A 22,231-nucleotide genomic window follows, 5' to 3' on the forward strand; every position below is an offset into this window, starting at 1 on the left:
GCCAAGTCAAAAAAACAGATTACCAACCATTTCGAATCCCACCATACCTTCTCCGCTATGTAATCTGGTTTCAGAGCTGGTCTTGGGTGCACCTCAGCCACGCTCAAGGTCCTGAACGATATCTTAACCGCCATTGATAAGAAACAATACTGTGCAGTCGTATTCATTGACCTGGCCAAGGCTTTCGACTCTGTCAATCACCACATCCTCATCGGCAGACTCGATAGCCTTGGTTTCTCAAATGATTGCCTCGCCTGGTTCACCAACTATTTCTCTGATAGAGTTCAGTGTGTGAAATCGGAGGGCCTGTTATCCGGGCCTCTGGCAGTCTCTATGAGGGTGCCACAGGGTTCAATTCTTGGACTGACTCTCTTCTCTCTATACATCAATGATGTTGCTCTCGTCGCCAAACCCACTGGCTCCAGGTCATCTACAAACAAGACCCTGCTAGGTAAAGTCCCCCCTTATCTCACCTCGGTGGTCACCCCCAAAACCAATTCTTACTCTGGCCGCCTCGCCTTCCAGTTCTCTGCTGCCAATGACTGGAACGAACTGCAAAAATCTCTGAAACTGGAAACACTTATCCCCCCACTAGCTTTAAGCACCATCTGTCAGAGCAGCTCACAGATTACTGCACATGTACATAGCACATCTACAATTTAGCCCAAACAACTACCTTGCCCCCGACTGTATTTATTTATTTAGCTCCTTTGCACCACCATTATTTCTATCTCTATTTTGCACATTCTTCCACTGCAAATCTACCATTCCAGTGTTTATTTAAAAAAAAAAAAACTTGCTATATTGTATTTACTTTGCCACCATGGCCTTTTTTGCCTTTACCTCCCTTATCTCACCTCATTTAATCACATTGTATATAGACTCATTTTTCTACTGTATTATTAACTGTGTGTTTGTTTTACTCCATGTGTAACTGTGTTGTTGTTCGTGTCGAACTGCATTGCTTTATCTTGGCCAGGTCGCAATTGTAAATGAGAACTTGTTCTCAACTTGCCTACCTGGTTAAATAAAGGTGAAATAAATAGATAAAAATGTAAATTTGTACGTCCACAACTGAGAGGATTCACAATTCCCCCCTTGCGGTTGAATGGTCCGTTGCGAGACGGACGCGGCATTCTTTGAATTTGCGTTTTCTTCAGTCCAGCCAGAGTGACTACACCACAGAAAAATAGGAAATATGTGGTTTTCAGTGACTTTATGGAATAGCTAGCAACGTGTAAACAATTACTCATTCCTGTAAGTGAGTACTATTTTAGTAATAATGTTAAATAATGCACATGAGTTTTAAGACAAGTCTATTATGACTGTTGCCTCCCGTTTTAAGTTTGATGGCAATGATGTTTTTTGTTGTGATAATAATTAAGTGGAGGTCGCTAGCTACAGTGGTATCTTTAGCCTATATTTTAGCTAGTTAGCTGCTCTGCAAGCTAGCTAGATCTCAGACAAGATACAGGCTCTCCTATTGAGTTACAAATATTACATGCACAGATGAGACAGATATTTCACCGGATGTATAAATGTGAAGGATTCGCTTTGCGTTTCCACTCACTACCAATATGATAGTGAGAGGAAGTCCAGTGGCCGGTAGTGGGAGGAGATGCATTTTGGCCAACATTCTGCTAATTTTCTATTTAATGAAACGTTTGGTCTCAATTCAGTTTTCTGTTCCCAAAACTAGAATCAGTTCTGAACAGAGTGTACAACGTTTTTTAGACTTTACCAAAGTATATAAAAAATATTTGTTTAGGAGTGCAAAGTTGGAGTTATTGCACACGCGCACATCAGACTACACATTGCCAAACAGAAAAATGAAGATTTTGCTAGAACGCGCCAATAGGATCTCGCTAGCTCGTGCTTGGCTCTGCCGAATTCCTTGCTTTTTTCTGCCCACTATGACTCATTTGTTGTCATTTGCAACGACGGGCTGTGGTGTATCTTGGTTTAGTTATAAAACATCTTTGCTGCTTGTGTCAGTTCAGTAGTAGGGTAAGAGTTTATATTTTCTTCATTCATTATTCAAAATACAAATCAACAATTTACATTGTTACATCATACAAAAGAGAACACAGGTATTATTAACAAGAAAATACTAAAACATACAAAAAATATCAAGTAAACCCCCCCCCCCACAATTCTAGTGTAATTGTAGTGATTACTACAGTAGTGGGGCAAGATGCCGATGAAGATGGCATAATGAAATTCGTCGGGCCGTAGCTGCTTTTAGCAACGTGAGTGTATTTACATACGTTAGCTTTGCTCCCAATTGGGTTGCACAAAAACAGTCAGCGGGCATCCATATGATTCCCAATATGATGGGGGAATTTGTGACAAAATATCGAAGGGAACATATTATTCAACAGACTCTCTAAATGTGGGTCTGTTGTAGACCCACTTCCTTCTGCTTACCTCGTGTCAAAAAGTCCCCCTCCAAATTATTCCTTTTTGGTCCACATACAGGACTTTTATTTTGCCCACCGGCACACTAACTTGAAATTTAATTTAACGTCTGACTTCCTACGGACTGCTTTTGTGCAACCCTGTACAATAACGGAGCAAGGCTAGTGTACTAAATACACCAGTGATGCTAATAGCAGCTAGTGGGAACATAGATGGCTAGGAAATTAACTTGCTAGGAAAAGCTCCAATTATTTCTATTGTCAGAAACTAATGAAATCACCCATTACTTGACTACAGTTGTGGTGCACATGAGAAAATGAACACCATGATGTCCCCGAAGGCTGAAGATGTCAGACAGGGGATCTCTGTCATCTGTGAGATCTTGCAATGTCCAATATGGTGAGTGTGACTGCAGAATAACTTTGGCCATCTGTAGAAGATTACTGTATTGTGTAAGGTGTGTTGATGTTACATATACTTTTGCATATAGTGTACTGTTGTTTAGTATGCAGGCTGTTTCTACTTTGTTGAAATCAATTGTTGTCTGATAAGCAGCAGGAAGTAGGCAATTATGATCCTGTTCATAGTTTGTTCTTCTGCTCTATGCTCTCTGTTCCATGTAGTTTGGAGTTGATGAGCACACCTGTGTCTACTAAGTGTGACCACCAGTTTTGCAAGTAAGTAAGCTTTCACTTTCTTTGCTGTGGTCCAAATTAACTTTACTGCTGGTTCATTATGTAGTGTAGGTAACTGTAAGTGATTTTAACGTTTATTTTCGATGACAGTGTTACGCATTGACATCTCCCACCATCCTGGCATTGTTTTTACGTTGTACAATCACTCACAGTTGTTGCTCTCTCCATAAATTAGGTTTTGTATAATGAAGCTTTTGGACAGCAGTAGGAGAAAGGAGGCCAACTGTCCAGTTTGTAAGACAAAGATCACAAAAAGGTATGCCATATTGATTGTAGAGGAATACCCCCCCCCCTCCCTCCCCAGAATTGTGTTCATTATTAGAGTAAATGTGTCAGAGATATGCTTTCAAATGAAAATTGTACTGTGCTGTAATTCTCAAAAGATCACAATGTTTTGAATTATTCTGCCTTAATGAATCAGACTCTGGGTGTAAGCCTGTTTACTTTGTTTTCTGGTAACTAGAGACTACGTGTGATTTACAGTTGGGTCAATTGTGTTATTTGACCCTGTTGTCTGTGTGCAGGAGTTTGCAGGAGAGCCCTGGGTTCCAGAAATTGGCCGAGGGATTGCAGAATATGGTCCAGGCCTATGAACATGACACCTGCACAAACTGTGAGCCACATCGTTTAGCTTCTATCACCAAAACATGTTACTATACTATAAGTCATGTTTGAGATGTGCTAGAATTTTGATAATGATGACTTAGTTTGACTAACATTTTTTTTTCAGACTTCACCGGAATGTCCCAGGTGAAGAGACATATGAGGTAAGAACAGTACCACCGAAAACAATTTATAGATCTAGTTTCAATAAAGATGTGGTACATTTACTTACAAGAAGTATTTTTCTATCTTTTGTCACTCCTGCATATTTTTTAAATGAATTAGTATTTAAACATTTCCTTCCATCTTCCTTTCCCTTTCTCTTCTAAACAGTGTCAAAGAGACTGTGCAGAAGAAAAACGGCCATGATGTCTCATCTGATGACGTGTGGGCTAGTGACCGTGCTGATGATGAGGATCATGAGTTTTCAATGTCCTGCTCGTCAACTATAGCAGGTGAGAGATTTCATTTGGGTATGTTGTGTTGTCAATTTTCCTGTAACTATTTCTTAATAGCATTATTGATGGACAGCTGTATTAGTAGATTAATAAGAATAAGTCATTCAACATAATAGGGTATATTTCATTCATTGAAAGCATGCTTTTCACATGATTATTTGAGCATATGATTATTATGAGTCTTGTGTTAGTCACCGCCATGCCTCTCTCCTCAGCCAAGGATGGCTTTGCAACGCTCATGGGTCTTGAAGATTCTTGCCCTGTCATTTCGGACGAGGGGTTTGACAGCAGCCTAGGTGACATACCTCCAGCCACTGAAAAGCATACCGATGACTCTAAAGCTACCTCCACCACAGAAAAACAGAAGCCAGCATTAGAGGCAGAAATACCGGAGGTTGTTGAAAAAGCACCTTCACGACCTCAAAAACTTGGAAAAAAGATAACCACTCATCCTCAAGATCCACCATGCTGTCCTGAAAAGGTCAGAAACCAACCTGTCAGACGATCCACGAGGAATAACAAAAGAGAGTCCTTGACCGAAATGATAGACCAGAATCAGAAGAAAAGTCTAGAGAAAGTCTCTGAGTGGCTCATAAATAATTCCTCAACAGAAGTAAACTCTGAGAAGGAGATAAACACAGAGGGCTCTTATGACTCAGTTTCTTTGGCAGGAAGTTGTTCCCCCTCCTCACCCTTAGAGGATAACCTCAGAAATAAGGACCAGAGTCCAAAGAGAGAAGAGCGTGGCAAATGTCTTGAGGAGCTGGTATTTGGGGCTGTTTACAAACGGGATCGAAGAGGGAACCGCAGTTTTTCACCACAGAATATAGCGATCACAGACCCTCCACCACCCTGTCCAGCTGAGGAACTCCAGATCCTGAAGAAGATTGCCAAAAGGAGGATGATAAATAAACTGACACCTGCTGACTTTGTCAAGAGACCGAGGTCTGAGGAGAATGAAGACAGTGTTATGAATGACCAACCAGAGATGACAGAACCACAAGAGGATTCTCCCAATGAACACCCAAAAGATACTGAAGAAGATAAGTTGATTGACCTGACTGGGGAGCTGAATTCTAATACCTCTGACAAGCAAGGAGAAGAGCTTGATGAGTTGCCGGAAGGTGACAACAAAGAGAATGAAGATGTAGAGGACAGTCCTGTGTTTGATGTGCCACTACGGGAACCTGGGAGGAAGTCAAATAAAAAGATGCACGGTAGGTGGCAGGACGTTGACGGGGATTTACAAGGGAAAGTAAAGTCGGAGAATAACGAGCAAAAAAAGGCTGCCAAGAAAAAAGGGGAAAACATCAAGGTGGAGAAGAGCAAGGCAACCAAATCCTTAGTCCTTGTGGGTATCAGAGAGGGTGGAAGTGACTCTAAGATGCCTAAGAGCAGACCGTCAGGCCAGACCGAGGTTCAGATTGAGAGTTACCCTAGCAGTGAGGATCCAGGAAGCCCAATCATGAGGAGAACCAGGAGGAGTCGGAGGCTTCAGCTCTTCACAGAGGAAGTACAAGGGAGTAACAAGATCGGCACTGCAACATCCACAAAGGTTGTCGTTCTTGTTTCAGACTGCAACGAGATGCAGCAATCAAAGGAGGCGAAAGCTGACACCGACAGGGATAATGTGGCGTGTTTGCAGAACCAAAATATAGAAAAGGCTGTGAGGAAAAACGGATGTGTTTTAGATGAAGAAATGGGAGGTATTGAGAGCTTGGACTCTAGCGAGAAAAGATTGTGTGAAATGATTGAGTCACAGAAAGTGAACCAAGTTGAGGAGTCTATTGTCGAAGTCCCAAGTACAGGAAGTCCTTGTCACGCTGATGTTGCTTGTTCAGTGACTATGGTACCAAGTTCAATTAGTACCCCTGAGGCAAGTGTCTCATGTGTCGTGCCTGAGAGTGTAAACCAAAGTAATCCGGTTATCAAACCATTAGATGACTTGAGATCAAATGTACCACAAGAGACGTCAGCCAGCCAGGCCAAATGCATTGATCTGGACGAGGATATCCGGAATGACAGTGAGCTGGACACTGAGCAACTGCTGAAGAGCTTCAAAGCCACCAAAAGGAAGTCCTTCCACCTTGGTAGTCCAAATATCAAGAGGAGTTCCTTCTGGTCCAACAAGGAGATTACAACTCTTACAAAGACTCAAGAGAACAAACATGTTGGCACAGATATGGAAGCAGGAAATGGGCAGGGATTTTCAAGGACAACGGAGTGTCCCACAGTCCAACAGGAATCTGAGAAAGGGACAATATTCGATAATTCTTGCTGTAGTGATTTGAACCCACCTTCAAGTTCCCTCAACAATATTTCACAAGAAAAGGCGCAGAGGAATCGTAAAAGGCTCAGAAAATCCATTCTTACCAGACCACAGGATTTAGTGGATTCTTCGAACCCTGATACCAGTGGGAAGACCCAGAAACAGATTCTGTCCAGGCTTTCTGGCAACAGCTCAAAAAGTGCCCTCAGTCCCAACAAAGTCACAAAAAGCCAAATGGAATCTCCCCACCAAGCTGTGGGTTCTGGTCTGCTCTTTCCAGCTTTTGGCGCCTCTAAGGAAGATCTACCAGATCCGACACCTGTAGCTTCAAAGCAACTTAGAGTCCCTAAAAGTCAGCAGCCATACAAAGTGGAGGGCAGCATGAGTAAAAGTCCAACAGAACTGGAGAGTAGCCACAGTGTTGGATCAGAGATGGCAGTGGAGTTAAACAAAACATGTTCAGAGAACATGACTGGAAACATGGCCAATACAGAGTCCTCCTTGACTCCAGATGGCCTCCTTCCAATTATCCAATCAGTAGTTATCCAAGAGGCGCAGAGGACTAAAAGATGTGGTGTGGTCAGCTTGCACTCTCCCATCAAGAGCACCCTAAAGCGGAGGAAGGCTCAGAGACTGGAGTCTTCCTCGGAGTCCAACTGCAGTGGGGAGGAAGAGGAACTGCCTTCCCTTGCGCAAATTTTCAGACCTTCGACTTGTCCACCAACCGCTGAGGAGGAGGAGGAATCAGTCACATTGCTCAAAGACCATGCCAGGGAACAAGGAAGCCACAGGGAGGCTGGTGATGCAGCTGAAGATGGGCAGCGAGCGAGCAGTCCTCCCATGTGCCCCAGTCCTGAATGGGTCACCACCAGCCAGGCATCTGTGGATCTGTTTGGAACACCAGAAGAAGGTGAGAGAATTTTAGGCCTTATTATATTAGGCTGAGACTGATTGAACTGAGACTGAAACATGAAATGCGCAAATGCATTTTCAATTGTTTCTGATCTTTCAGCTGAAGGAATGGCAGGTGACACTGGCCTGACACAGGAATCATCACAATTTTCAAGCGAGTGTATTGCCACTCAGGTAAGGATATTTATACTCCGCCCTGTTATTTCATATATTACTAGACGGTAGACATTAAGAACCAAGTTATAACTTACTTTGATTTATTTTTTAATAAAAGGAAGTGTGTGTAAATCTGACACTGGGTAGTTTTAAAAAATATATCTAAATCTCAGCTAAGCATAAATGTTTCCTCTGCATTTTTGCCAATATTTTCCAGCTAATTTAATACTCAACACGTGTCACACCCATCTTTGGTACATATGTAGCTATGATTTTCAAATGTAAATATGGCCCTCTATATCAAAAGCAGCAGTTGTAGTTTCCAGTATTGGATGCTTTGTGCTGCATTGGCACGCCATGACCAATAGATGGCAGACATTGCATTTATTTTTTATTTTTTTCCACCATGCTTGTCAGTGCTTGGATGACAGACTACATGGACACGTAAAGAATGTCCCCCTCAGCATCTTTCTAAATTGCATTTAGTTTAAGTTTGAGGAAATGCGACCAAGGAGATGATTCTCGTTTTCTGCCCCATCCATCTTCATGCACTCCTACTTTGTCTGCTGTATTTGATTGAGAGTTTGGTTTATGTGGTTTTAGGCAGCGGATAGGAGTTTATTCACAGCTGTACAGCCAGTTGAGGATTGGGTCTCTCTGACAAGTGTGTCTGTGTCTACGAGCGTCCAATGCACACTTGCCTGTGTGCGTGTGTTTGGCGATTTTTTTACATGCTGACTACCTACAGTATATGTTACTCCGATAGAAAATAATCTTGTACATCACACATCTTGGCCTCCATAGAGGACTTTCTCACCAGTAGTCATTCTGGGTCTGTATGGCCAGTGAGTAATGAGGTTAGCCAAAGCCCTGACATATCTAAGGGGCATGGCTGCAAGCCTTTTGGGGCTGGGTGTCTTCCATATCTGCCCTGAACCGTTGAACCCTTGGTCTTCCCCTCAGACAAATGACTACACCCCAACTTTATCTCTCTGTTTCTTTATCTCCATCTCTCTGTCTGTGTGTGTGTGTGTGTGTGTGTTCTCCCTGGCTTTTTTTAACCTCTTGGTCTGTCTTCCTCCTCTCCATCCTTCTGTCTCTCTACCTCTTTTTGATGAAGTGTTCAGCGCTTCAAGCAGGTTTCCGCTGCCAACTCCAGTAATGCTGCATGGCAGAAAATCCATCTTTAATGTTTGGTTCTGTCACCACCAGTCGAATGACATGCCTAGCGCCATCCACTCCTAGTTGATGGACGTTTTCTATTGTAGAATTTTCTCACACACACACTATATATACAGAAGTATGTGGACACCCATTCAAATGAGTGGATTTGGTTATTTCAGCCACACCCGATGCTGACAAGTGTATAAAATCAAGCACACCGCAATACAATCTCAATAGACAAACCTTGGCAGTAGAATGGCCTTACTGAAGAGCTCAGTGACTTTTTCAACGTGGCACCGTCATAGGATGCCACCTTTCCAACAAGTCAGTTCGTCAAATTTCTGCCCTGCTAGAGCTGCCCCAGTCAACTGTAAGTGCTGTTATTGTGAAGTGTAAATGCCTAAGAGCAACAACGGCTCAGCCACAAAGTGGTAGGCCATACAAGCTCACAGACGTGTGCTAGCACGTAAAAATCGTCTTTCCTTGGTTGCAACACTCACTACAGAGTTCCAAACTTCCTCTGGAAGCAACGTCAGCACAATAACGGTTCGTCGGGAGAATTGGGTTTCCATGGCTGAGCAGCTGCAAACAAGCCTAAGATCATCATGCACCATGCCAAGTGTCGGCTGGTGTGGTGTAAAGTTCGTCACCATTGGACTCTGGAGCAGTTGAAACGCGTTCTCTAGAGTGATCAATCACTCTTCACCATCTGGCAGTCCGACGGACAAATCTGGGTTTGGCAGATGTCAGGAGAATGCTACCTGCCTGACTGCATAGTGCAAACTGTAAAGTTTAGTGTAGTAGGAATAATGGTCTGGGGCTGTTTTTCAAGGTTTTGGCTAGGCCCCTTAATGCTACAGCATACAATGACATTCTACACGATTCTGTGCTTCCAACTATGTGACAACAGTTTGGGGAAGCCCCTTTTCTGTTTCAACATGACAATGCCCTAGTGCACAAAGCGAGGACCATACAGAAATGGTTTGTCGGTGTGGAAGAACTTGACTGACATGCACAGACCCAGGACCTCAACCCCATCGAACACCTCTGGGATGAATTGGAATGCTGAGCATGAGCCAGGCCGAATCGCCCAACATCAGTGCCCGACCTCACTAATGCTCTTGTGGCTGAATGGAAGCAAGTCCCCACAGCAATGTTCCAACATCTAGTGGAAAGCCTTCCCAGAAGAGTAGAGGCTGTTATTGCAGCACAAGGGGACCAACTCTATTAATGCCCATGATTTTGGAATGAGATGTTCGACGAGCAAGTGTCCCCATACTTTTTTGTCATGTAGTGTACGTACGCAAATACACACTAAGCAGGCGCTCCACCAATTTTATCAGACATTTTCTCCCTTTCAATTGCTGTATATATTTTCTCATTCTGCTTCGCTCATCTAATAGTTATGCGTCTCTCTCTTGCTCTTCCTTTCTCTCCTTCAGCAAAAGGTTGCGATGCAGGAGGAGCTGCGGAGGCTGGAGAGAATGATGGCGTTGGTGTCTGAAGCGCTGCAGGAGAAGGAGGAGGAGGAGCCCAATGGGGCCAAAGTCTACCCCGGGGCCCCATATCCCCCAGCGCTGCTTCAACCTGACAGGTCCACAGGTACAGAACTGGGCTTTGTTCAGGAGGGTGCAACATAACCGACCGATCAGATAGAAATGTATTGTACAGAAGACGGAATTGTCTGTCGTGTAGAATAGGGGATGGTTTCAATTCAGTATACCTTTTTTAAGAAATATGAGCAGGGACTGGTTGACCGTATTGTTTGAAAGCTTTGTGCTTTCGAGTGGCAGCTGACCTGAATCTGTTGGTTTTGTTTGTTTAGTCTCCTCAGGCCTTGATCTCCAGGCGACCCTGCCGTCTGGCCAGGGCACCAGGAAGAGATCTGCCAGCAGGTGAGCAAAGCCAGAGGTTAACGAGGCACCACACTTTAACAACAGACTTCATGATATTATGAACGCTTCAACACTTCACTACACAATCACTTTGATAACCTGGTGCTGTTGGTTAGGTTTTGCTTACTACTTCATAAAATATGTGTGAGCTATTGAAAAATATAAATGTTATCGCAAAGTAGCACAAATTAAGGCTGTGCAATTAGGAAAATCCTAATTTGGGCGTTTTTAATTGAACTCAGTGCAACAGAACAGGGTCGTCCCCCACCGAGTTTAGAATGTAGGAAATCGCACTTAGATGATAAGTTCACTTTTTATTCACAGCATGAGATGGGAGCACTTATTGCCAGCTGCTTACTTATGAGCCATCACCACAACAGCAAGTTATCTGAATCTGCGACTTATTGAGGCGCGACTTATGGAGGGGGGTGGGTGTCGCTGGCTGCAACCTTCGGGCAGTATATGCTCATTTCAACCAGAGTGGGGCCCTAGATCAGCTTCACAGCCATTTTCAGGGCATGAATTTCATCCTCAACATACCAATAATTTTAATTGTTTGCCATGTAATTGCTCTTTCCCTCAACCTGTGACTAAGGGGAAAGTCCAAGAAAGTTAGCTCGTGTTAGCTAGTATCTTTGATTTAGCTAGCTCAGCGTCTGCCTGGTGCAGTTTTTTGGATAGAGGGTGATGCATCTCGGAGGACAGGCGGATAATCTCCCTAATGAAGCTGGAATCTGCTTATGCTGCGGAGAATCAAAAAGTAATTAGCGGCTGCATCTTATTTGTCATTTGGAGCACTTAGAGGGAAACTTGGGTTGCCACGGTAATTTATCTCTCCCGCTTGACTGCATCTCCCTATCTCTCCCTCCTTACTCATCTCCAGGGTTCTAAGTGCTGTCCTCTGGGGGAGGGAGAGAGCAGGGCCGGCTCCAGGCATAAGCAACATAAGCAATCGCTTAGGGCCCCCAGCCCGCTAGGGGGCCCCAGACTCAATAAAAGCATTTTTTTGTGGAACTTAGTCAGGGTCTCACTTACTCAAAATGTAGTTTTGTATCAGCAGTTTTTCTCTTATGACAGTCACTCAATTAGCCATGTCAGCTAGCAATTTTTAGATTGCCAAGTTAGTCTAGCCAGCTATTTAAACTTGCAGTAATCATGGCCACATCCTGACCAGGCATGTGCGCAGGGGCCCTGACCTCCAGGGGGCTCCCATTTGATTTTGTTATTCACTCTAACTCCGATATCATTAACTTGGCATAAGTCTTGGCAAAATGGGTACAATTGCAGGAAATTAGCTGTATAATATGAAAAAAATGTCTCTGCCCCATGGCAAAATGAGTAGAATTTCATGAAATTTGTTATACAATTTCTAACCTTCTCTCCACCCCTGGCAAAATTTGTAGAATTGCATAAAGCTTGCTTTAAAACGGAAACATTTACTCTACTCCCCATGGCAAAATGTATAGAATTGCAGCACATTTAGATCGTACAAGAGGGGGGCCACTAAAATGTTTTGCCCGCAGGTTGGGGGCCTCCTTAACCAAATTACACTTCACTAAAAGACTAGGGCCGGCCCTAAAAGAGGGACGAGGGGGAAAAAGAGGAGAGCCTGGGATCATATGAGACATGTTTTGCTGGCCTCTATTTTACTGTGAATGTCTGGAGACATTGGTGAAATTGTAAGGAATGGGTTGCAATGACGTTTTGGACGCCTTTTACCTGGGACCTCTATCATCTAGCCATTGGTCATTAAAATACAGAAGTTCTGTCAAGTTGCTGCATTACCTTATCAAAATGTCCCTGAGTAAGTTTCTATTGCATATTTTTTGATTCACCAAACCGAGAACAAAGAATCTTGAATCTTGCTTCACTAGGTTATATTCCAGTTTTAATCACAAGGTTGATCCTTTTAGTCATAACTGTCAACCACAATTGTATTAATTAAATGTATATCTGTCAATGTCTCTTCCTTGTGGTTCTTTGCCGTGGCTGCTCTTTCCCAAAAACGTTCCACATAGTCTGAGGTTCTCTCTTCTTCTCCCCTAGGGAAGGTGCCCAAAACATTGGGGGAAATGCAGCCTCACCGCCCCCTGGTCTTGGAGACTGTGAGGGCCTTGGGCCCACCCCCACCACGCCCTGCCGCACCAAACATGAGGGACCTGGAGGGACTGGGGGTAAGTCCACGGATCCAGTGGCTCCTACAATAGCATTGAACTAATAAGACCAAAAATAATTTTGGAGAAGGTCTGAGGTCCTTCCCCCAAAACATTTCCCAATGAGTTTTAATCTGAGAGTGTTTGTGTGTTGCCATGAACTTGCATCAAATCAAAGTTTATTTGTCGCGTACACAATTTTGTAGATTTTATCGCAGGTGCAGCGAAATGCTTATGTTTAGGGATACACGATATATTGGTGAACGTATCAAGTTTAACGCCGATGTGCAAAACCAATGTCAAAGCTGAAGTGCATACCTATATAACGTGTTAAGTGTTATGTGACACGCAAAAGACCCAACGGCGTTTCATAGCCTGGTCAACTGCCCGGCACCCTCCACAGCAACCCGCCCAAGCCCCCACCATTTCTCCTTCACCCATATCCAGATAGCTGATGTTCTGAAAGAGCTGCAAAATCTGGACCCCTACAAGTCAGCCGGGCTAGACAATCTGGACCCTCTTTTTTTTTTAAATTATGTGCCAAAATTGTTGCAACCCCTATTACTAGCATGTTCAACCTCTCTTTCGTATCGTCTGAGATTCCCAAAGATTGGAAAGCTGCCGCGGTCATCCCCCTCTTCAAAGGGGGAGACACTCTAGACCCAAACTGCTACAGACCTATATCTATCCTATCCTGCATCTCTATGGTCTTTGAAAGCCAAGTTAACAAACAGATTACTGACCATTTTGAATCACATCGTACCTTCTCCGGTATGCAATCTGGTTTCCGAGCTGGTCATGGGTGCACCTCAGCCACGCTCGAGGTCCTTAACGATATCATAACCGCCATCGATAAGAGACATTACTGTGCAGCTGTATTCATCGACCTGGCCAAGGCTTTCGACTCTGTCAATCAACACATTCTTATTGGCAGACTCAACAGCCTTGGTTTCTCAAATGATTGCCTCGCCTGGTTCACCAACTACTTCTCTGATAGAGCTTAGTGTGTCAAATCGGAGGGCCTGTTGTCCGGACCTCTGGCAGTCTCTATGGGGGTGCCACAGGGTTAAATTCTCGGTCCGACTCTTCTCTGTATACATCAATGATGTTGCTCTTGCTGCTGGTGATTCTCTAATCCACCTCTACGCAGACAACACTATTCTGTATACTTCTGGCCCTTCTTTGGACACTGTTAACTGACCTCCAGACGAGCTTCAATGCCATACAACTCTCATTCCGTGGCCTCCAACTGCTCTTAAAAGCAAATAAAACTAAATGCATGCTATTTAACCGATCATTGCCCGCACCTGCCCACCCATCCAGCATCACTACTCTGGATGGCTCTGACTTAGAATACGTGGATAACTACAAATACCTAAGTGTCTGGCTAGACTGCAAACTCTCCTTCCAGACTCACATTAAGCATCTCCAATCAAAAATTAAATCTAGAATCGGCTTCCTATTTCGCAACAAAGCTTCCTTCACTCATGCTGCCAAACATACCCTCGTAAAACTGACCATCCTACCGATCCTTGACTTCGGCAATGTCATCTATAAAATAGCCTCCAACACTCTACTCAGCATACTGGATGTAGTCACAGTGCCATCCCTTTGTCACCAAAGCCCCATATACTACCCACCACTGCGACCTGTACGCTGTCGTTGGATGGCCCTCGCTTCATACTCATCGCCAAACCCATTGGCTACAGGTTATCTACAAGTCTCTACTAGGTAAAGCCCCACCATAGCAGCGCCCACTCGTAGCACACGCTCCAGCAGGTATATCTCACTGGTCACCCCCAAAGCCAATTCTTCCTTTGGTCGCCTTTCCTTCCAGTTCTCTGCTGCCACTGACTGGAACGAACTTCAAAAATCACTGAAGCTGGAGATTCCCATCTCCCTCACTAGCTTTAAGAACCAGTTGTCAGAGCAGCTCACAGATCACTGCACCTGTTCATAGCCCATCGGTATACAGCCCATCTATATACCTCACTCCCATACTGTATTTATTTACTTTGTTCCTTTTGCACCACAGTATCTCTACTTGCACATCCATCTTTTGCACATCTACCATTCCAGTGTTTAATTGCCATATTGTAATTACTTAGCCACCATGGCCTATTTATTGCTTTAACTCCCTTATTTGACCTTATTTGCACTCACTGTATATATACTTTGTTTTATTTTTTTCTACTGTATTATTGACTGTTTTGTTCATTCCATGTGTAACTCTGTTGTTGTATGTGTCGAACTGCTATGCTTTATCTTGGCCAGGTCGCAGTTGCAAATGAGAACTTGTTCTCAACTAGCTTACCTGGTTAAATAAAGGTAAAATAAAAATAGAAATCCTGGTTGAGAATGAACAAATGAACAACGAAACAGCAATTAAGTGAAAGAAATTGGTATTGATTATGTTTTACTGGTAATGGGGACATCTGTAAATGCCCTCAAAATAACTTTTTGGTCAGTATGTGTGCGTGTGTAACCTTTATTTAACTAGGCAAGTCAGTTAAGAATAAATTCTTATTTACAATGACGGCCTACACCGGCCAAACCTGGACGACGCTGGGCCAATTGTGCGCCCCCCTATGGGACTCCCAATCACAGCCGGATGTGATCCAGCCTGGATTTGGACCAGGGACTTTAGGGATACCTCTTGCACTGAGATGCAGTAACTTAGACTGCTGCGTTCATGTCGGTGTTAACTATTTAACTGTAGTAGAATGCTTAACAGGATGCAATTTTTTTTAAATATGGGGTATCAGTATAGTTAAGTTTTTTTTTTTTTTGCAAGGAAAATGTTGGATATTGGTATCGGACAAAAATGTCATCTGTGCATCACTAGTGAACATTTTGAAGTGGGGACAACAGACTGGGATAGGGAGAGATTAACTATGTCCCATAAACACACCAGCCAGCTGGTCTGCACATGCTCTGATGATGAGATTTGGGATGCCTTCTGGGCTGGCAGCCTTACGAGGGTTAACGCACTTGAACTCCTTACTCACGTCGGCCATGGAGATCGGGAGCAGATAGTCCTCGTGAGCGGCGGGAGCCCACGTTGGTGGCTAGGTGTTGTTTTTCCTGGAAGCGGGCGAAGTAGGTGTTTAGCTTGTCTGGGAGTGAGGCGACGGTGTCCGTGACATGGCTGGCTTTCCCTTTATAATCCGTGATTGTCTGGAGTCCCTGCCACATGGACTCTTGTGTCTGAGCCGTTGAATTGCAACTCTACTTTGTCCCGGTACTGTCGTTGCCTTACGTAGGTCATAGCTAGTCTGTTTTATACGCGTCCATAGTAGTATTACATGTTTGGTAGTTCATGGTTTTGATTGATTAGTGTTATTTTGTAGTATATGAATGTATTTGCGTGTCTATGTCAGCAGGGCGGCTTGGCAGACAGTCAGGACGGAGCCTAAGGAGCAGCATGAGAGCGAGGCCCAACCAGGTGTCGCCAGTGGTCAGAGTGCACAGCGGGACCAATGCTCCCTCAGCTGGGCTGGAGGTCCAGGATAACCCGGTGGTCATCCAGCCTGCAAACACACACCCATCAACACACACTCCACTGCGGGAACCCCCTGGGGTCAAGTTGGTGCTGGTTGCATCAGGACTCAGTGCACCTGAACAGGTAAATGTTTCTGTGACACATCCAGGTGTTTAATGTGTGATAATACTTGATGTTATTAGGTTTTAATATAACTTTAATATACCTTCTAAGATGCTGGTTGTACTTCTGTGGCACTTGAGTCTCGAGTTTGCTTACTGAGGACAGATTTTTCCACTTTCTCTCCAGTCGATGGTAAAAAAGTTTGCCAAGAGGATGGGAGGCAGTGTGTGTTCACAAGTGACGTCCGAGACCACCCATGTCATCATGAACACAGGTTAGTGCGGGGTAACCTTTCACTACAGAAAATTAAAGAAGTATTTATTTTTGGACTAATTCGGGTAGGTCCAGGACGTGAATTTCACGGCAGCATGGCTTTTGATTCCCCCTTGTGTGTCCATAATGCCTCCCCCTCCAAAATACCATGCCTTGTGGCCAATGTGCCCTTCGGCTGAATATGATCATTATAATTCCCTTCCCCCTGCTACCAATCGCCATGCTCTGAAGCACCTCTCACTCACATGGCTTTCTCAGATCTCAATTCTTATTAGCCAATGCCGGTCACGTGATTAGCTCCTTCTCACAGCTCCGAAGTACAAGTGAAGACCGTTTCAACGGCGTGCGTCCTTGTCGAATTCCGAGGCACCATTTGAAGATGATAGAAGAACTGTCCACATTTTTCTCTCCTCAGCCAACAAGACAAGAAATGAACGGCATAATCACTGGCCTATGTCAGTCTACTGTTCCCCCATAGAAAAGGTTACCTATTCTATTGCTCAGCTTGTCGTTCTGTGCGAGAAATAAATATTTATCTCGAGGCGTCTTGAAATTATGGCATTTAGTCGTCCCGGAGACAATAAAAAAAAAAAGTCTTCCACAGTTCAAAACAGATTCTGGGACAGTTGCGGGATGGTAGAACCCAAATTTATGCAACCACTGTAAATCAAAAATAAATGTAAAAAAGCAATGAGGCTGATGCAACAGATCAGAACGTTTAGCTTAAAATGTTGATAAACTTATTTCTTCACATTATAACCGCAGAAATACGCTCACGGCATTAATAATTACCTCAACATTTCAATGGCCGATTTTTGGCTAGACTACTTTGTAGCAAGATTAGGTAGACATGCCTTATAAAATGACAAACAATTAAGTTTGGTTGAAGGGTTTCAAAATGCTGATTGCCTCAACTCCGATTCCAATGGGTGGTGCATAGCAGGCACTGTCATTTCTCTCCTATGTGAATGAACGGTGCTTTAAGTATGCCGACAGAATCAAGCCTTTTAGACCTTAACGTTTGTCCTTCATTACATTCATCAAACACGACTGGCGTTTAGCCTATATTTATGTAATCAAACGTCTAATTAAAGTTGGCTACATTTTCAGGCATCTCCATTTCAGCATTGGTGTAGACATGAGAAGCTGTAAGCTAATTCACATATCACCTACACTTTGACATGTATGCAAATTATTTATGTACATTTTATGCTAAATACATTTTCAATATTATTCTAAAAGCACTTTTGAAAGGGGGGGATCCGAGCTTTCCACTGCGACTACATTTATTTCGCAACTCATTAAACCGGAGTGTATATAATAGCATGGTTTTGTGGCATTTAGCGCTCAGTGCCTTGGTGGAGGCCACGGCTGAATGTAACACGGGTCAGTTGTAATAGGTAGGCCTACATATGTTTCGCTGTATTTATGCATCCTTGTCTGAGTGCCAGTGGACAGTTTCCTTAACAATACTTCTTGATTATATTGTAGGTGCACAATACAGGGAGGACAAAGGATTTATTGTATAGCCTTCACAATACACATTAGGCCTATAAGCTTTTTATTTTTGTACTTTTATTTAACTAGGCAAGTCAGTTAAGAACAAATTCTTACTTTCAATAATGGCCTAGGAACAGTGGGTTACCTGCCTTGTTCAGGGGCAGAACGACTAGTGGTTACTAGTCCAACGCTCTAACCACTAGGCTACCTGCCGCCCCGGCAGTATCATCAGTATCGGCATCTGTAAATGTCAAGTTTTAGCCAGTAGGTACGAGCTACAGTGCCTTCAGAAAGTATTCACACCCCTGGACATTTTCAACATTTTGTTACATCCTAAATTTAAAATGGATTTAAATGTAGAATTTGTGTGACTGGTCTACACACAATACCCCATAATTTCGAAGTGGAATTTTGGACACACTTACTCATTCAAGGGCTTTTCTTTATTTTGGACTATTTTCTACATTTTAGAATAATAGTGAAGACATCAAAACGATGAAATAACACATGGGATCATGTAATAAAACAAAAGTTTTCAACAAATCAATATATATTATAGATTCTACAAAGTAGCCACCACCCTTTGCCTTGACAGCTTTGCGCATGCTTGGCATTCTCTCAACCAGCTTCACCTGGAATGCTTTTCCAACAGTCTTGGAGTACCCACATATGCTAAGCACTTGTTGGCTGCTTTTCTTTCACTCTGTGGTCCAACTCATCCCAAACCATCTCAATTGGTTTGAGGTTCGGTGATTGTGGAGGACACACTTACTCTTTTCATAGTTTTGAGTCACTATTATGCTACAATGTAGAAAATAGTAAAAATGAAGAAAAACCCTTGAATGCGGTGTGTCCAAACTTTTGACTGGTACGGTATGTTCTTATAAGTTAATTGTCTTGCGTCAATAAGTATTCAACCCCTTTTGCTATGGCAAGCCTAAATAAGATCAGGAGTAAAAATGTGCTTAACAAGTCACATGACAAGTTGCATGGACTCTCTCTGTGTGCAATAATAGTGTTTAACAGGATTTTTGAATGATTACCTCATCTCTGTACCCCACACATACAATTATCTGTAAGGTCCCTCAGTCGAGCAGTGAATTTAAAACACAGATTCAACCACAAAGACCAGGGAGGTTTTCCAATGCCTCGCAAAGGGCACCTATTGGTAGATGGGTAAAAACAACAACGATAAGGCATTGAATAGTCATTTGAGCATGGTGAAGTTATTAATTACATTTTGGATGATTTATCAATATACCCAGTCACTACAAAGATGCATGTGTCCTTCCTAACTCAGTAGCCGGAGAGGAAGGAAACCACTCAGGGATTTCACCGAGGCAAATGGTGACTTTAAAACAGTTTAACGGCTGTGATAGAAAACTGAGGATTGATCAACTACATAGTAGTTACTCCACAATACTAACCTAAATGACACAGTGAAAAGGAAGTTTGAACAGAATAAAAATATTCCAAAACATGCATCCGGTTTACAATAAGGCACAAGTAGTACTGCAAAACATGTGGCAATGAAATTAACTTTATGTCCTGAATAAAAAGCGTTATATTTAAAACTGTTAGTTTTAATGGATTTTATAGGAGAAATTGAGGGTGGATCAACAGCGTTGTAATTACTTCACAATACTAACCTAATTGACAGAGTACAAAGAAGGAAGCCTGTATAGAAAAACAAATATTCCAAAACATGCATCCTGTTTGCACTAAAGAAAATATTGCAAAAAATGTGGCAAAGCAATTCCGTTTTTGTCCTGAATACAAAGTGTTATATTTGCTGAAAATAGAATGCATTCCTGAGTACGACTTTCCATATTCTCAAGCGTAGTGGTGGCTGCATCATCTTATAGTTATGCTTGTAATTTGTTAAGGACTGGAATTTTTCAGGATAAAAAAGAAACGGAATGGAGCTAAGGACAGTCAAAATCCTAGAGGAAAACCTGGTTCTGTCTGCTTTCCACCAGATACTGGGTGATGAATTCACCTTTCAGCAGGACAATAACCTAAAACACAAGGCCAAATCTACACTGGTGTTGCTTACCAAGAAGACATAACATGTGGCTGAGTTAGTTTTTCAAGTAAATATAAGTCACCTATGACAACCAAATGGTTGTCTAGCAATGATCATCAACCAACTTGACAGAGCTTGAAGAATTTCGAAAATAATAAATGGGTAATTCCATTTGGGCAAAGTTATTTGAGACTTACCCAGAAAGACTCTCAGCTGTAATCGCTGCCAAAAGGTGATTCAAACTTTAATGATTCACGGGTGTGAATACTTTTGTAAATTCAATATTTCTCTTTCGTTTTCAATAAATTTCCAACAATTTCAAAAATGGTTTCACTTTGTCATTATGGGGTATTGTGTGTAGATGGGTGATTAAAAAACATATTTTATCCTTTTTGAATTTTGTCTGTAACACTGCGGAATAAGTCAAGGGGTATGAGTACTTTCTGAAGGCACTTAATTACTTCATCATGCTCAAAGGGATATTCAATGTCTGCTTTTTAGATTTTTACCCATCTACCAATATGTGCCCGTCTTTGCAAGGCATTGGAAAATCTCTGGTCTTTGTGTATGAAATTCACTGCTCGACTGAGGGACCTTACAATTATCTGTGTGTGTGGGGTACAGAGACGAGGCAGTCATTCAAAAATCATGCTCAACACTATCATTGCAGTCTATGCAACTCATTATGAGCAAATATTTACTCCTGAACATATTTAGGCTTGCCATAACAAAGGGGTTGAATACTTATTAACTCAATACATTTCAGCTTTTTCTTTGTTTATTGTTTGTAAACATTTTGAAAAACATCATTCACTTTGATATTGTGGTGTATTGTGTTTAGGCCAGTGACAAAAAAAAATAAAAAAATCGCAATTTAATCCATTTTAAATTCCGGCAGCAACACAACAAAATGTGGAAAATGTCAAGGGGTGTGAATACTTCTAAGTATCGTGACAATATTGTATCAGTTCTCTGGCAATTCCCATCCCTAACACAAACACACAGCCCTCTATATACGCACACAGACACAGACACACAGTCTTCAAGCCTTAATTGCGTGCTCTGATGGATTCTTTGGATTTCAAAGCCGCCTCCTCCAAAGCACAACATTAGCTGAAGAGTGCGTTAAGGAAGCCACGTTAATGGCAGCCGTTACCCCGGCAACTGCCAAATGAAAGTGTGCAGGTTCTTGATCTTTCGGGGGCAGTGAAAGGTTGAGGAGGAGTAGGAGGAGGAAAGTTTGGGTCTGTGTGCGAGAAAGAGTAATGACCATGGTGAGATAAGTCTAAAACAGACGTTTAGAATTCCACACCTAAGTAATATTCATTATAGGCACCAAATGGAAGAAAACGGACTGAAACATGGAGGGACTGCCTCTACTTAAGAGACAATTGTTTTTGATTTCTGTTGCAAAATGTTTTGCTACAATGTGCACTAATGGATACAACCTTGCCCTTGACATGTTGCCCTTGACATGTTGCCCTCAATGTGGTGACTTCTTAGCGGTGCATTTGGAAAGTATTCAGACCCCTTCACATTTTCCACATTTTGTTACGTTACAGCCTTATTCTAAAATAGATTTAAAAAAAATTATAAATGACCATCAATCTACACACAACACCCCATAATGACAAAGTGAAAACAGGTTTTTAGAAAATTTTGCAAATGTATAATTCTTATTCATATTTCTAAACGAAACCGTATTTACATAAGTATTCAGAGCCTTTGCTATGAGACCTAAGCTCGAAATTGAGCTCAGGTGCGTCCTGTTTCCATTGTTCATCCTTGATGTATCTACAACTTGGTTGGAGTCCACCTGTAGTAAATTCAGTTGATTGGTCATGATTTGGAAAGGCACACACCTGTCTATATAAGGTCCCACAGTTGATAGTGCATGTCGGAGCAAAAACCAAGCCAGGAGGTCAAAGGAATTGTCCGTAGAGCACCGAGACAGGATTGTGTCAAGGCACAGATCTGGGGAAGCGTACCAAAACATTTCTGCAGCATTGAAGGTCCCCAACCACTAAGACTCTTCCTAGAGCTGGCCGCCCAGCCAAACTGAGCAATCGGGGGAGAAGGGCCTTTGTCACGGCTGATTTCCTCCT

General features: G+C 42.7%; 1 protein-coding gene across 6 annotated transcripts in view; it reads left to right on the forward strand.

Moving 5' to 3' along the window:
• The window catches only part of LOC135504841 (breast cancer type 1 susceptibility protein homolog), a 40,618-nt gene that overhangs the window by 1,796 nt on the left and 16,591 nt on the right, over positions 1–22,231 (forward strand). For 5 of the 6 annotated variants that reach the window (XR_010450191.1, XM_064923735.1, XM_064923737.1 and 2 more), the window contains 13 exons: positions 2,716–2,817; positions 3,042–3,095; positions 3,289–3,369; positions 3,638–3,726; positions 3,844–3,880; positions 4,050–4,171; positions 4,390–7,353; positions 7,456–7,529; positions 10,118–10,277; positions 10,501–10,570; positions 12,617–12,744; positions 16,104–16,348; positions 16,514–16,601. Coding sequence is in view for 5 of the 6 variants with exons in the window: in XM_064923735.1 (XP_064779807.1) it covers positions 2,716–2,817; positions 3,042–3,095; positions 3,289–3,369; positions 3,638–3,726; positions 3,844–3,880; positions 4,050–4,171; positions 4,390–7,353; positions 7,456–7,529; positions 10,118–10,277; positions 10,501–10,570; positions 12,617–12,744; positions 16,104–16,348; positions 16,514–16,601 (4,214 nt within the window). In the remaining variant the exon portion in view is untranslated. Of the gene's footprint in view, positions 1–2,715; positions 2,818–3,041; positions 3,096–3,288; positions 3,370–3,637; positions 3,727–3,843; positions 3,881–4,049; positions 4,172–4,389; positions 7,354–7,455; positions 7,530–10,117; positions 10,278–10,500; positions 10,571–12,616; positions 12,745–16,103; positions 16,349–16,513; positions 16,602–22,231 lie in introns of those variants that run through there. The other variant, XM_064923736.1, reaches the window with a different exon arrangement.

Source organism: Oncorhynchus masou, chromosome 18, assembly GCF_036934945.1.
Source record: "Oncorhynchus masou masou isolate Uvic2021 chromosome 18, UVic_Omas_1.1, whole genome shotgun sequence".
In the NCBI taxonomy this organism is placed as follows: domain Eukaryota; kingdom Metazoa; phylum Chordata; class Actinopteri; order Salmoniformes; family Salmonidae; genus Oncorhynchus; species Oncorhynchus masou.